Source organism: Medicago truncatula, chromosome 6 (assembly GCF_003473485.1).
Source record: "Medicago truncatula cultivar Jemalong A17 chromosome 6, MtrunA17r5.0-ANR, whole genome shotgun sequence".
NCBI lineage: Eukaryota > Viridiplantae > Streptophyta > Magnoliopsida > Fabales > Fabaceae > Medicago > Medicago truncatula.
In genome coordinates, this window is record NC_053047.1 from 23,041,813 (window position 1) to 23,056,502 (window position 14,690).

The 14,690-nt window shown below is 33.2% G+C and overlaps 2 protein-coding genes across 5 annotated transcripts; both read right to left on the minus strand.

The window, feature by feature from the left end:
* Positions 1–866: 866 nt before the first annotated feature.
* LOC25497070 (uncharacterized) lies at positions 867–6,798 on the minus strand. Of its 4 annotated transcripts, none has more exons than XR_005642104.1 (5): positions 6,640–6,798; positions 6,313–6,554; positions 5,302–5,362; positions 2,003–2,056; positions 867–1,537 (listed from the first exon to the last, which is right to left on the minus strand). XR_005642104.1 is itself a non-coding variant. In XM_039826670.1 (5 exons), exons 2-5 carry the CDS (start codon positions 6,358–6,360, stop codon positions 1,362–1,364), a joined length of 339 nt encoding a protein of 112 aa, XP_039682604.1. In that variant the 5' UTR covers positions 6,361–6,407; positions 6,640–6,798; the 3' UTR covers positions 867–1,361. The 4 variants fall into 4 exon arrangements, 2 of the variants coding, with proteins under 2 accessions (XP_039682604.1, XP_039682603.1); XR_005642103.1 differs by having other exon boundaries at positions 6,657–6,759; XM_039826670.1 differs by having other exon boundaries at positions 6,313–6,407.
* A 468-nt stretch (positions 6,799–7,266) lies between these two features.
* Positions 7,267–14,323, minus strand: LOC120575802 (uncharacterized). Its single transcript, XM_039827012.1, has 5 exons — positions 14,195–14,323; positions 7,922–8,153; positions 7,608–7,740; positions 7,423–7,492; positions 7,267–7,319 (listed from the first exon to the last, which is right to left on the minus strand). The coding sequence occupies exons 1-5, from the start codon at positions 14,321–14,323 to the stop codon at positions 7,284–7,286; spliced, it is 600 nt and encodes a 199-aa protein (XP_039682946.1). The 3' UTR covers positions 7,267–7,283.
* Positions 14,324–14,690: the final 367 nt, after the last annotated feature.

A 14,690-nucleotide genomic window follows, 5' to 3' on the forward strand; every position in this document is an offset into this window, starting at 1 on the left:
ATGTTGGTAATTTCCGTTTATATTTTATTAATGTTGATATTTTATTAGTTTCTTTGTATGTTGATATTTTATTAATGTTAATGTTGGTTCAAATGTTGCTTAGTTTTTGATTCGGCATTGAAAAAATATGCCTAAAACCCATAACAGGTTGTATATCCTCAAGGACGGCCCCGATCCTGCACATCCGATAATTCTTTTATGGTTGATTTAGTTTTCTCTATATTTGTTACCAATGCTCTTCTCACACCAAAAAGGTATAATGTGTTTGACATGTTCATCATCGTTGTTATTGAAAATTAAATAAAAAACTGCAGAGTTCAAGATTAATAATGTATATAAGTATCTATAAGAACAACGTATAACTTCAAGCATGAATTATGGACTCTATATTATTCAAAATACTCTGAAATAAAACAGAAAGACATGAACCAGATTTCTGACCATGGGAATGATTTTAGGTACCAAATCCTGAAACTCAGAAATCATTCATTATCAAACTTTCAAATTATACGAACAAAGGCACAAAGCAATGTTCGAAATGAAGTGCAAAGCCTGACAGTTGGAGTAATCGAGAAATCTTCTCGCCACTATTGATCCTACTTTCAGAGAAATCTTCAAACGAAATGCTTCTTTCAAATGACCAACAAAGCATAATCCATAGATTAGAGAATTGAAAGTGACTACATCAGGAAAAATTCTCTTTACAATGATTTTAGACTATAACTCATAGGAATCAGTTATCTTTACACAAACTAACGATGATTGTGTTGTGCATTGCTACATCAGAATAAGCAAGAGAGGCAATTAGCTTAGACCAAACTTTTTAAAAAGTTACATCAAGCTTAAATTAAAGGTTTAAAGACAAATTTAGCAAAGTCTAACCTATTCACCCCTCTAATTACAAAAATGCGATACCTGTTTATAAATACAAAAAAATGACTTGTTTTTGTCTAAACTTTAGAGGACAAAAGTAGAACTTCAGAGGACTATACTAAAATTTTCATTGCAACTGGTGAATTAACTATACTCTGACTTACTCTGAAATTTTGAATTTTAACAAGTTCTAGATAAAAATCCTAATCCATTGATTAAAGTACTAATATATCCAACAATGGATATTACTACTATCATAAAGAGTTTATCCGCTGCTTCACCATAGTCACCATTTTCCGTGTCATTATACACCTTAGAAATGATATGTACATGACAATGGATACCATAGTATATGCCATCATAACATTTTAACTGCAAGAACCACACACCAAGAACTAATTTTCAACAAAATTAGCTAATTTTTTTCATTAATCAATACTCCAACCTAAACATTCAGCAGCAAGATAAGCAGCAGAAGATGGATCAATTCACAGAAGCCTGCAAATACGAGCATCAACAACCGTACCTATACTTGCTTCTGTATTTCCTAGAAAATCATCCAGAGACATCCTTTTGTTTTTCCATAAAGAGTCGGATAATTTCTTCATCTCTACTCCTTCATGCTGTCGATCTTCTTGGAAACTTAGTACTTCTGCATATCCACCTGTAATATTGAGCAACTAGTCAATTTCAATGTCAATATACAATAACTGTCAGGATTAAGATACAGGCAAGCATACAATGAGCCTTAGACTTGAACACGTCATAAGCCACCATGAATTTTTAGGTAAGTACCACGTAACATATGCACTCCACAATAGAGTGAGTAATTTATTTAGTCCCGAACTTATATGGATCGGGTGATTTAGTCTCTAAAATTAACAAATTTAAAAATGTTCAAGGAAATTAAAAATTCTCAACCACATTATTTTATTCAAGAAAAATTAAAAATGACTAACTTGATCCAGGATTTTCAATTTAATGATCTTTTGGAATTTTGTTGATTTCAAAAACCAAATTGTTCGACCCCTGAAATTTCAAACTAAAATGTTGATTCAATGTGATTTAAGAAATCATCTTATTCGTACATTCATTGTGAAATGCATAATTATCAAAGAATCCATCATACCACTTGCAAGAGCCACCATATCATTTCTCTTTACCGGGGGTTTAGCTGCAGCACCTACACAAAGAAATTTAAGTTTCAATACTGAATTAAATAAATGGTGGAGAAAAAGTTGAGATAGTTCCAATTGTAGAAAAAATGGTAAACCTCATGTCAAGTGGTGAATGCATGTGTGAAGAAGACATATTATATTTAGAAATGCTATGAAAATGTTTGAATAGTTAGAAGTAAAGAGAAGCCATAAAAACCTATCTATAGGCCTAGCAAGAGAGATCTAGAATAAAAGATATATATGTAGATATAGGGCAACTCAGTGCACTATAGATCACGCAAACGCAGGGTCCAGGAAGGGGTCCCACCATTTGGTGTATTACGCAGCTTTACCCTGTTTTTTTACGTAAGAGGCTGTTTCCAGGAATTGAACCCATGACCTTTCCTGTTTCCAGCAAGAGAGATCTAGAATAAAAGATATATATGTAGATATAGGGCAACTCAGTGCACTATAGATCCCGCAAACGCAGGGTCCGGGAAGGGGTCCCACCATTTGGTGTATTACGCAGCTTTACCCTGTTTTTTACTTAAGAGGCTGTTTCCAGGAATTGAACCCATGACCTTTCAATCACATGCCAACAACTTTACCAGTTGGGCCAAGGTTACCCCTCCATATATGTAGATATAGTCCATGATAAACATTATGGTGTCATTTGATCTGTATAATAGACTCTTAAAAAACACTATTGAGATAAAAAATTCTGAGAGGGCTGATAGACCGAAGATTATATATCTAACATAAATAATTAATGCTTTCTGTAAAAAAAATGCTTTGAAATATAAAACTTTCATTAAATTAAAGACACTCATAGTTAAAAACCAAGTCTAGAAAAATAGAACAACAGTGGATTGAGTATGATCAGTCTGAGTAAACAAGGGACTAAGAAGTGTGTGCGTGTTGGGTTGAGGACGGTTTCCAATTATCTGACACCAAATGCCAGGGAATGATGAAAATCTTATTAGAGTATGAATAATCAACTATAGTTAGTTGATAGGTAAACTAGAGTTAATAGCTTGGGTAGAAGTTAGTTAGAGTTAGTTACTCAAACTAATCTCTATATTTAGGAACACTATTGTACTCATTCATTATCTTTTGTTAAATCTAGTTTACTCTCCTATGAGTCACTATGGGTATCTCCCACATGAATACACATATGCTCTCTTTCTAGCTGATCACTATGATCTTTATCCTTGGGATTCCTTGATTACTAACATGGTATCAGAGCGATACCCTAGGGATGAAGATGATGATGCTTCCGCTTCAGCACTCGATGAAGATGACGATTCTGTTAGTGATGAAATTCTTGCGGTTTCTGCACCAATTCTTGAAACTTCAGCCTCTCACGATTGCATCTTTTTCGGCAGGTTTGATTCTCCAATTGTTCCGGTTTCTACTCCTTCAATCGAACCAAAATTCGATGGATTCTCCGTCAAAATTGGTGAGATTTCATGCGTATTCGTTGATTCTTGCAAGAACATCGTCAATTTTGACGATTCTGTGTTCGTTGCTTCCGAAGAAAACGGTTACGTGAAGGTTCTTGAACCAGAATTGAAGATTCGCAACTCTGTTTACGGTTTCTCTGAAGCTTCGGAACATTTCATCACACACGCAACTCCGGTGAGATTGAGGAGCGCTGTTTACGGCGTCGCCGCCGTGAGGCCATTCGCCTCGTGGTTGTTTGTTGGAAAACAGCCTGAACATCTTGTTTCCTCCGACAACTATCAACTTCCGTTTTTAAGTTACATGACGAATCAATTGTCGATTTCGATCCCGGTGGAAAAACGCATTCGTCTTCGCTATTCTCAGTTTGCATCTTTCTTCGCAACAACCGTCTATGGTGGATGCCTTGGGACAGAGGGAGAACAACGGTTCATGTCAGTGGCACACATAGTTCATACAAAACAAACACAATTTCTATTCAAATAACCCTTGCAAGCGCTTATCAAGAATCTCGTTCTGTTATGTTTCTGATTCAGTTCCTTCATTCATTCTTCTTTTCTGATTCGATTGAAATTGAGCAAGAATTGGAAGCACAAAAATTATTTTTCAGTTGCATTCACGTTTCTGTTGCAGAATTGCATTACAGGATTGTGCTTCCAAAAGTCTGTTTTGGAAATGCTATTTTGGTTCAGTTATGTTTTCAGATTCAATTGAGATTGTGCAAGTTTGGAAAGAAAATGACGATGAATTCGTGTTTGGATCGCCGCATCTGCACAATTTCTTTTCAAAATCGTGTTTGCTGGAAGCGAACTCCTGAAGCGCGTTTTGCACAAGTTGTCTTTGGTTCAGATTTTAGATAGTTATGTTTCTGTTAACACAATCGAATTTCTGAATGAAGTGTGACTTGAGGAAGCGTGTTTTCATAAAGCTGTTTTGGTTGATAACGTACGTTTGCAGAAAGCTGTTATATAAAGAAGCGCGTTTGCGAAAAGCGGTTTTGCTCAAAGAAGCGTATTCACAGAAGTACGTTTGTAAATGCTATCTTAGTTCCAGAAGCGCGTTATTTGCAGAAGAGCGTTTGCAAACTACAAAGAAGCAGAGTCTCCACTCAGACTCTTCTCATCAGAACTGGAATTCTATTTTGGGCTTGGGCTTCTCAACCACATTGACTTTTCCTCACAGGGCTTCACATATTTTCCTATCATTTTGAGTTTTACTTAGTTTACCCCCTAGTTTACTTAGTTACTCTAGTATGAATAATCATTGTATTTTTCATTGTTTTTCAAACTCAAATTGGTGAATTTCCCCATTTTGAGTTTGAGGGGGACTATTAGAGTATGAATAATCAACTATAGTTAGTTGATAGGTAAACTAGAGTTAATAGCTTGGTTAGAAGTTAGTTAGAGTTAGTTACTCAAACTAATCTCTATATATAGGAACACTATTGTACTCATTCATTATCTTTTGTTAAATCTAGTTTACTCTCCTATGAGTCACTATGGGTATCTCCCACATGAATACACATATGCTCTCTTTCTAGCTGATCACTATGATCTTTATCCTTGGGATTCCTTGATTACTAACAAATCTCAAAAAATAAGTGTTGAAAAGTCACAAACGGACATGGTTGTGGCGATGAATCACAACAGCACAGTACAATAACGCTCTACAGACTGAGATATGTAAGTGGCCACCAGCCATAAACCACTGCTGCTATAGAATACAATTGATAACCCTGACTAATTGTGTAAATATCTTATAGATATAGATAAGTGGGCATAAGGTAACCAAAGCGGCACAATAATATTACCTTCAGATTCAGTTTCAGGTGGTGGGAACTTCAACATCTCTGAAACTTCTCTGTAGATACCCTGTCAATGATTTTCCAGTTACAATTACTAATTGAATTGAAAGAAAACTTAGGTGGGGCATCAAAAGAAGCATGGCAATGCTAAAAGTTCAAGTGAGACATCATTGGTTTTTTTTTTTTTGTCAAGTAGCCTAGTGGCTAGAAACTCACCTTTTTAAGGTGAATAAGTGAGGAGTCCGGGATGGGATTCGAACCCCTGACCTTGCATATAAAATGCAATGTCACTGCCAACTGAGCTAAGCTCACGGGGACGAGACATTCTCAGTTTTAATGTTACAAGGTTTAATGTTATAATATTGATCAAAAATATTTGTATTACAGAACTAAACCCCTATAATATAACCCCCCCAAAGCCAAAGCTCCTCAGAGAAGAGGCATTCTTCTCTCTGACCAAACCATGAGGTTTCTGTAAAAATATGTGAACTCCGTGTGTATTCTGTGTGTCTATAATGAGAACACACGCCTTGTATTTATAATGGTTTTACAATAAATACATTGAATGCTTAATGAGTAAGCACTAGCCTATGAAGTTGCATACTCTAGGAGTAATAACAATCAATCTAGGGAGTTGTACCATGAAAGGAATATCTAAAGATTCTTAATTTTAAGTTTCTAACTAAAAAGATGTGAATGATACCCCTCTCTCCTCACATTCCCTTATATCCGAAACAAGTCACAGAATAGACTCCCCGTCTGCCAAGTTGCATTCCACGTTCCACATTCCTATATTTTCCTGATAAAATGATGCACAATGCATGCTTGGGCAACTGCTGTACTATTTGCCCTTTTGGTCCCACATTCACATTTTCAGTCCTAACAACTTATTAGTAAATAATCCCGCTTTAATATTTTTGGAAAAAAAAAACTATCATAGAACAATTGGGGTTTCACTATCACTGGATGTTTTTAACAAACTATATTCGTTAAAAACTCAACATTCAGAGTTCTAACCTCCTGAACCATAAGCGAATGTTCCTTCTCCATAAAACGTTTATACATAAGAGCCCTATTTGTTAAGACAACAGCCAGCTTGGGATGTTTTTCGCCTGCAACAAATACAGAACAACAAGATATTAGGAACAATATGCCACAACCAGGCTCAGTGATAATGCAGTATGAACTTTTAAATTGAGTTCAGCTGATTTGCCATAGTCAGTGCCATTTGCAAATAATCGTCTGCACTACAGAGGTTCCTAAAACAGAAGTTATTACCTATTAGAGATATATCATTTTACAGCATAAAAATTAAAAAGAAACATTTCATAAGGAAAACCATACAAAAACATTAAGTCTACCCCAAATGTGATTCAAGTTGTCCTATAGCAAACATGGCCTGCAACCTTAAACCATCTATGTTCATGTTACCACCTCCTAAGTATATATTGCCTCTTTCTTTAAGTTCAGTGGCTCCTTCCAAGACATTCTTGTAAATCTCCTTTGCCATTGAGTAGTTCTGCCTAGTTTGTTGGAACTCCGCATACGATAGAGCAGCAGTGCCTACATTACAATTTACAGAACATCAATCCACGATCGAAGAATGACTGATAGAGTACCACAGAAAGAAAGTTACCATAGCATAGCTTGGTGCGGAGAGATTTGTTAAAGAAAGGTTCAGCTGCAACAGGAGCACACATAATAAGCACTCATCACAAATCAGCAATAAATTGAAAACAAATAGGCAATTAGCATTTAGCACTACCTGACTTAATATCTCCCTTCACAAGTTCAACGAGCCCTTTAATTGCTCTAGCACGAATTTTTAGAGCTTCAAAATCTTCTGTTTTCTCGTTCTCCACAAGCTCAATGCATTTATCAGCCACCGCAGATGCCATATCATCCTATGTACGGAAAAAATATCCAAATTAAGACAGTGGTTATGTAAAAAAGCGGCATCAACTAGCAGATATCAACCTGTTCCAACTCTAGATGAAGTCCAGCCTGAGCTTCATATGCAGCAACTACAACAAGAAACCAAGACACGCTGAAAAAAATTCTCACTAAAAATAAAAACAAAACTCTAGCAAATGCAGTAAACAACAAAAGAGGTTCAAAAGGATTTACCTCTGATTCCCAAGAATTACTCAATTCTTGAACACCATTGAGCTTCTCAATTGCATCAACATAATCTCCTCTAGCAAAATTTTAAGAAAAATGTATAATGAGTTTTAACAACAAATTACACAAAATGTAGCACCAAAATGAGAATTAATAAAAGAACAAAAATTAAATGATCACAAAGAATTAACCTTTCACAGAACAATGTAGACATAGCAAGCAAAGCAATTCCTTTGGAATTCTCATGTTTTGGGTCATTTCCTTCGGTTAACTCAGTTGTAAGACAATGCTTCAACACCAAAAAACCGATACCATACGATCCAACTATTCACACAAAAACAAACCAACCAAAAAACCAAAAAGATGTTAGCTTTGAACAAAACACACAAAAGGGTCATAAAAGAACACAAAAAACGTTAATTTTGAACAAAACACACAAATGGGTCTTATAAAAACCTGATCAAAAAACCAATTTTTGATCAAAAAAATTGAATTTTTTTTTTACCTGATTTTTCAGACCTAGCTTCTGTCAAAGCATATTCACTCAACCGAACAACATCAACAACAGCTAAGCTTTTATGCAACACCACACCAGAGTAGAATGATCTGAATGAAATGGGGGAGGGTTTTGATGTGAGAGAAACAAGAACTGGAGAGACTCTTGATGAGAGTTTTAAAGCTATGCGAAATATCGTTATTTGAAGGAGGGATTTGGTCAACAAAAGTTTGACTCTTTGCTTTAATTGTGTTTAGAGAATTGTTCTTGACACATATGCATTGGTTGGGTCCACTAGTAATTTACTAAAATGCCGCTCGGCAGTTAACTGCTGAATTATGGGCTGTAGTTAACTACTGAGGAAAACTTCAACAGTAAACTACCGAGGAAAATTGAAAACTTCGGCAGTTAACTGCCGAGAAGACCTCAACCCTGATTTTTTTTTTTGTTGATAAAAACCATAAATTATCAACAACAATTCTCAACGTTTTATGCATATGTGTGTATGAAACTTAACCATTGACTTTTCTGCCTAATTAAACATTTCTTAATATATAAACAAAAACGTTTTGCTTATCAATATTTTTATGCGCAATTAAACCTTTTATTATATCACCACAAAAAAAAAACACTTTCTTATATTAGTAAATTTTCTTGAAAGCAATTAATGTTGTATAGCAAATAAACATGTTAGGTGTACTTTAAATTTTAAAGAAGACATTTGTATTATATAAAGATAAAGATGACACATGTGATATTATAATTGGTTTAAATAATAAAAGGTGACGATGTAACCAAAAAAAATTGCTTAACATAGTATGTAAAATTATTGAGGAGTGAAAGAATAGTTATGCTAAATTGAAAATATAAACGTGCTATCACATATATTTTTTTATGTAAATCGAAACAAAACAAAAAAATCAAATTGCCGTTCTATATGGACATTATTCACTTGCAAGATCACCCAAATCTACAAATAACAATTAAAGTAGTAAATAAATAAGGATTGCCTTGCATAACATCTGTGTACATTTATATGGCATGGTGAAACAATTAATGTTATTAGAATTAGAAGATGACACATGTACTTTTGAAAAAAAATAAGGCATTTGTTTATAACTAGCTTGGAAACCCATGCCAAGCACGGGCTAGAACTACGACTATATTTTTTATTTTATAAAATCTAATTAAACAATAAATTTATTATTTTATACACAATATATAAATAGAACGCATTATTATCGTATTTTCGATTGTATATTATATACAAATATCAACGTTTATATAGTTATTTGAATTTTTGTATCGTTAAACATGAATGATTTCATGGATGTAACGTCGAAATATTAATATTTAATGATGAAATATTTTACACGGATGACTAAAATTAATCACGGAGACATGAGTCTTTTTTTTTATGTTCTGCATATAATTGGGGGTGTTGGAGTCTCGAGGTCAGCCAGTGCATATACAATTAATTGTCCCTACCCAATGAATTGTCTCTACCAAATGCCCTTATATATGGTTTCTTTCAAATTCCATGATTTATATAGCAGATACCTTTATATATACAAAGTTAATATCATGCATACACTTGATTCATCTTATAAAATAAGTATTCAATCAATGTAGCAAATAATATAACAAACAACGACAAAGACACCAACTATCTATCACATTTTTTTAACTAAGCATATTATAAAATAATCCATCAACAAAAACACAACAGAAAAGGCTTAAAAAATGGACTACAAAATTGTTTTGTGCATGCACATAGACATAGGCTCTCCAAAAAACAAAACAAAAAAACGGATATATAGCAGATTGTATAAAAATTGAAGCATAACATTTAGTTGATAATATGGTTTCTGAAAGAGTATGACTTACATTAGGAAAAATGAGAAAGATCATATGGATACTAACATTATAAATAAAATTAAACATAGTATGAGAATATTGGAGTTGCTCTATGAGATAATAGAAAAACCGAAGTCTCAGTAGATAAACACCTTAATGTATCACGCAGTGTTAATTTCATAGCCTAAGAGAAGGTATTGCACCTATTGCAATTGGTCAATGATATTTCAATGCCATAAAAATTCCATTAACGTCAGCCTGTGTACATATGAATGATATCACGTCACGTGAGGCACAAAACCATCACCTGAAGGTACATGAGACCAAAAATATTGTCAATAAGGGATAAAAAATATTATTTCATATAACATATTAGTCCTTATAACAAATTGTTCACTCAGCCTATTCTTTGCACAATAATAAATGTCATTAGATTTTATACAATGAAATAAGAAGTGTGATCTCAATTCTTAGTTGCAGAATTGTAGTTTATCTACATGACAAATCCATTAATCTTTCTTTACACAACTATTAGAATGGTTTCAAGTAGAAACAACTAATACATATCCAAATAAAAAATATATATTACAACGAAGTTTAAAAGAGAGAGAGAGAGAAAAAATCACACCCACCTACGTCATCAGGAACGACTGGTTAAACATTCCGAAAAACATCACGGTACACAACATTAATGGTCTCAGTACACACACGATTTTCGTCATCCAGTATAAGTGTAACACCCCGTTTTACCAACGTAAAAATTTCATTTAATTAATCAGAGTAATTCACATAAACGGAATGTCACACTTCTTTTCTTAAAATCATAAACGGAATAATTAACTAATTATCCTTCAAAATTCAATAACATAATATTTAATACTTCGCAGCGGAATTTATTCGAACATCTAAAATAATTTTGGCACGAAGGCCTCATCAAAGTATCTCATAAAAATCCAATTAACAACTTAATCATGTAAATTCATAAGCAATACGTAAGGAATAGAAAAGCATGCAACAAAGTTCTCATCCTGTTACGTATCAGAGCACCTAAAGACACACATGAGATATAATCCACTCACGACAGCAATCTAACAACAACATAAACTCGATCACCTGCAAGTTACTCATACGAAGAACAACAATTTCAAGCAGAAGGGGTGAGATTTCACAAAACAATAATATCAAGCAATTTCATCTATTAGTAACTTCATCTATTAGTAATAATAATCATTTATGTAATGATTCTTAATAACTCAACCAACTTCTAATTATCATTAACTTCATATTCATCACATTATAAATTTCATCATATAGCACATAATAACCAAATCATAACCAACATAGATCATCAAATCATAAATATCATCTTTAACACATAACGTAATCATCATCTCATAATAACTTAGACCACACAACATAATCATCACTTAATAATAATAATCATATACAACATAACATAATCATCACTTAATAATAATATAAACAACACATATTTATCATCTCATAATAATATAAACAACAACATAATCATCATCTTATAATAACATACGCAACAACATATTCATCATTTTATAATAATATAAACGACAACATATTCATCATCTCATAATAATATAAACGACAACATAATCATTAACATTTCATGGTTTGTCATCAACAACAACTTCAACGATTCGATGACGACAACGTCAACCTGTCAATACAACTACGTGAGAGTACACCACCTCTTATGAAACAACGACGTAAGAGTACACCACCTCTTATACAACAACGACGTAAGAGTACACTACCTCTTATAGAATAATAACGTAAACAATCACCAACAACAGCTTCAACTACGACTTCAACAACTTAGATAACATTAACAACTTAAAACTCCGATACTTTGGAAAGACAACTTACAATTTTACAACATAGACCAACACTTGCAACTTGATCAATATGTAACAGCAACAGAAACAACACAAGCAATTCACAACATAACAATATTAATGAAAATTATCAACAACTTAAACATCATACATTTTCCACATAAGACATATAATTATTTCACATAACCAACATCAGCAACATATGCAGCACTTAAACACCTCAAGATATAACAACATCAAATAATAATCAACATCTTAAAACATCATATATACATATAACACTTCATTAATCATGGACAATATCGTATTCACAACATATACATACATATAATAATTCATCAATCATAAACAACATCATACTCATAAACATATACATTCATATAACACTTCATCAATCATGAACAATATCGTATTCACAAACATATACTAATTCATCAATCATATTCAATTATTTACTGTGACTTACGTGCAGTAATTTGACCATAACTCAAGTTCTATAAATCGTTTTGATGTCAGACCAACGACATTAGAAAGCTAACATTCATACCTACAACTTTTGTGTTTACGCCTAAGACCAATTTTGTACCAATCAATACCAGTTTTCATTTCAAATTCGAATAAAGTTGTGCTGAAATTCATAAAAATTCACTGTGACCTACGTGCAGTAATTTGACCAGAACTCAAGTTCTATAAATCATTTTGACATCAGACCAACGGCATTAGAAAGCTAACATCCATACCTACAACTTTCATGCTTACACTTAAGACCAATTCTGTACCAATCAATACCAGATTTCATTTCAAATTCTTGCAGAGATGAAAAGAAAAATCAGAAAAAGCAACCTATATTATTCCATTTCACTTTCATTCAAAATCATCACAATCATCACTCTTAACCATAATTCTCAAATTCTCAAAAACTAAACATACATGTTAAATACAATTTTCAGAATCATAGACTCAAGATTATTGAATGTTAGTCCCACCTTTACCTTAAGAAATCGATTGCAAGGTTCTCTTCTCGTTCCCCATCTTCTCTAGGTTTTCTCCCCTTTTCTCCAAAAACTGGTTGTACGTGAAAAACTATTCTGACTTCTCATTTTTCTCTTTTTAGAACCTTAACCTACCTATTTTCTCTTAACTCCACTTATTCTCTTAAACTCTTCTAAATTCCCAAATCAGCCCCCAAAGTCTCAATATTATATATATATATATATATATATATATATATATATATATATATATATAATACTTCTACACAAATAAAAAATATATTTCTACACTAGATAATATAATATATTCTACACCAAATAACATATATATTATACTAACAAATAACATAATATCTCTACACCAAATAATATATATTATAATATAATATGCTACTAAAACACCAACCTATAACACAAAAATAACACACATCATCATAAATCAAATAAATTATTCAAAAAGACTCTAAACTCAATAAAATAATCAAATAAAACAAATAACTCAAAGAGGGCGTTACAATAAGCATTTTCAATCCCTTTTAGAAGTGACTCTCGACACAACGACGTACAACTGTCCATGAGTAAAAACCGGTTTGGAAAGATAGATTCCAACAAGAGACAACGACTGACCCTGACTTTTATTTATTGTCATTGCAAAACACAAATCCAACGAGAACTGTCTTGTAATAAATTTGAAAGGAAGTTCAGGATCACTCGGAACTAAGTTCATTCTTGGAATAATTATTTTTTCACCAGCATTTTTTTCGGTAATAACAGTTGCACCGATAAAGTTCTTCCCAAGATTGTCTACAATCAACCTAGTCTCGTTGCACAATTCAGTTGCTTGGTCAATGTTCCTCGTCAACATAATTGGACATCCAACTTTAAATCTAAACTTGTGGTTGGAATACCGGAAAACATGATATTGTTTAAGAATTTTGTTGTAAACCATTCGCTTTGTACCTCACTATGCTCGTCTGATTTGCAAACCGAATCAAAACTGATATATTCATTTTCTTCTTCTGGAACCAATGATAGAAGGAATTTGTTTACATGCTCAACTACGTCCAGTGTGGGAGCAAAGTATCCCCCGCTCTTAGAAAAAATCCGAGATATTCATGTTTTGCAAAACATTCGGATATACAAAATAAACCAGAGAACACAACGGATCAGAGGAATCTTTTATCAGCAACTCATAAAAAATGGGTGCATTAATTTATCCACTCTCGTTGGCGGATCCTATTCCATCTCCAATTGAAAGCATTCAATCGACAAACTTTCTTATCTCATCTTGCTCGGCACGAACGGTTGAAGCCCATAAACACATATTTGTTGTAAGTGTGACAACCTTACAATGACTCCAAAACTTTGATGAGTTGATGGATGAAGCAAGTATATCTTGTATGCATCCTTTTCTTATGACTGACAAAAAAAATGAAATCACCGCCCAAAACAACATAAACACTCCCAAATGGTTTGTCTATATTATCGACACCATCATAAGACATTATATCGCGCATGGTTCGGTCAAACGCCTCAAAACAATAATGATGCATTATTGGTACCTCATCCCATATTATTAATTTTGCTTTTTTGAACATAGCAGTTTTCTCGCACTCTTTATCAAATCCACAACTTGACACTTTGTACTTCACTATTCTCGTCTCATTTGCAAACCGAATTAAAACTGACATATTCCTTTTCGTCTCCTGGAACCAATGATAGAAGGAATTCGTTTACGTGCTCAACTGCGTTCAGTGTCGGAGAAAGTATCCCCCGCTCTTGGAAAAAAATCCAAGATCTTCATGATTTGCAAAAAAAATCCAAATATACAATTTTTTTTCAACGTACTGAAAATAAATTCTTAATAATTGTGGGGAACATTTACTTAATTAACCTTTTTTTTTTTTACGGTAAATCTTTGTTTTTGGATGTCATTCACTTTCATTCTATATTTGTATTCAAACTCTATTTTTTTAAACTCTTTCGCATATGATATATGATGGGGTGTGACAATGGAAAATGTACATGAGTTATGATGAATTAATAAAATACATGTTT

Excerpts from the sequence above, each read along its gene's own strand:
- LOC25497070 (XM_039826670.1), bottom strand. The coding sequence starts at position 6,360 with ATGTATAAACGTTTTATGGAGAAGGAACATTCGCTTATGGTTCAGGAG. Across the intron at positions 2,057-5,301 it reads ACCTGAAACTGAATCTGAAG|GTGCTGCAGCTAAACCCCCG; the intron begins GTAATATTATTG and ends TTCTTTGTGTAG. Across the intron at positions 1,538-2,002 it reads TATGGTGGCTCTTGCAAGTG|GTGGATATGCAGAAGTACTA; the intron begins GTATGATGGATT and ends TCAATATTACAG.
- LOC120575802 (XM_039827012.1), bottom strand. The coding sequence starts at position 14,323 with ATGTCAGTTTTAATTCGGTTTGCAAATGAGACGAGAATAGTGAAGTAC. Across the intron at positions 7,741-7,921 it reads AGCTAGGTCTGAAAAATCAG|TTGGATCGTATGGTATCGGT; the intron begins GTAAAAAAAAAA and ends TTGTGTGAATAG. Across the intron at positions 7,320-7,422 it reads GTAATTCTTGGGAATCAGAG|TTGCTGCATATGAAGCTCAG; the intron begins GTAAATCCTTTT and ends TTCTTGTTGTAG.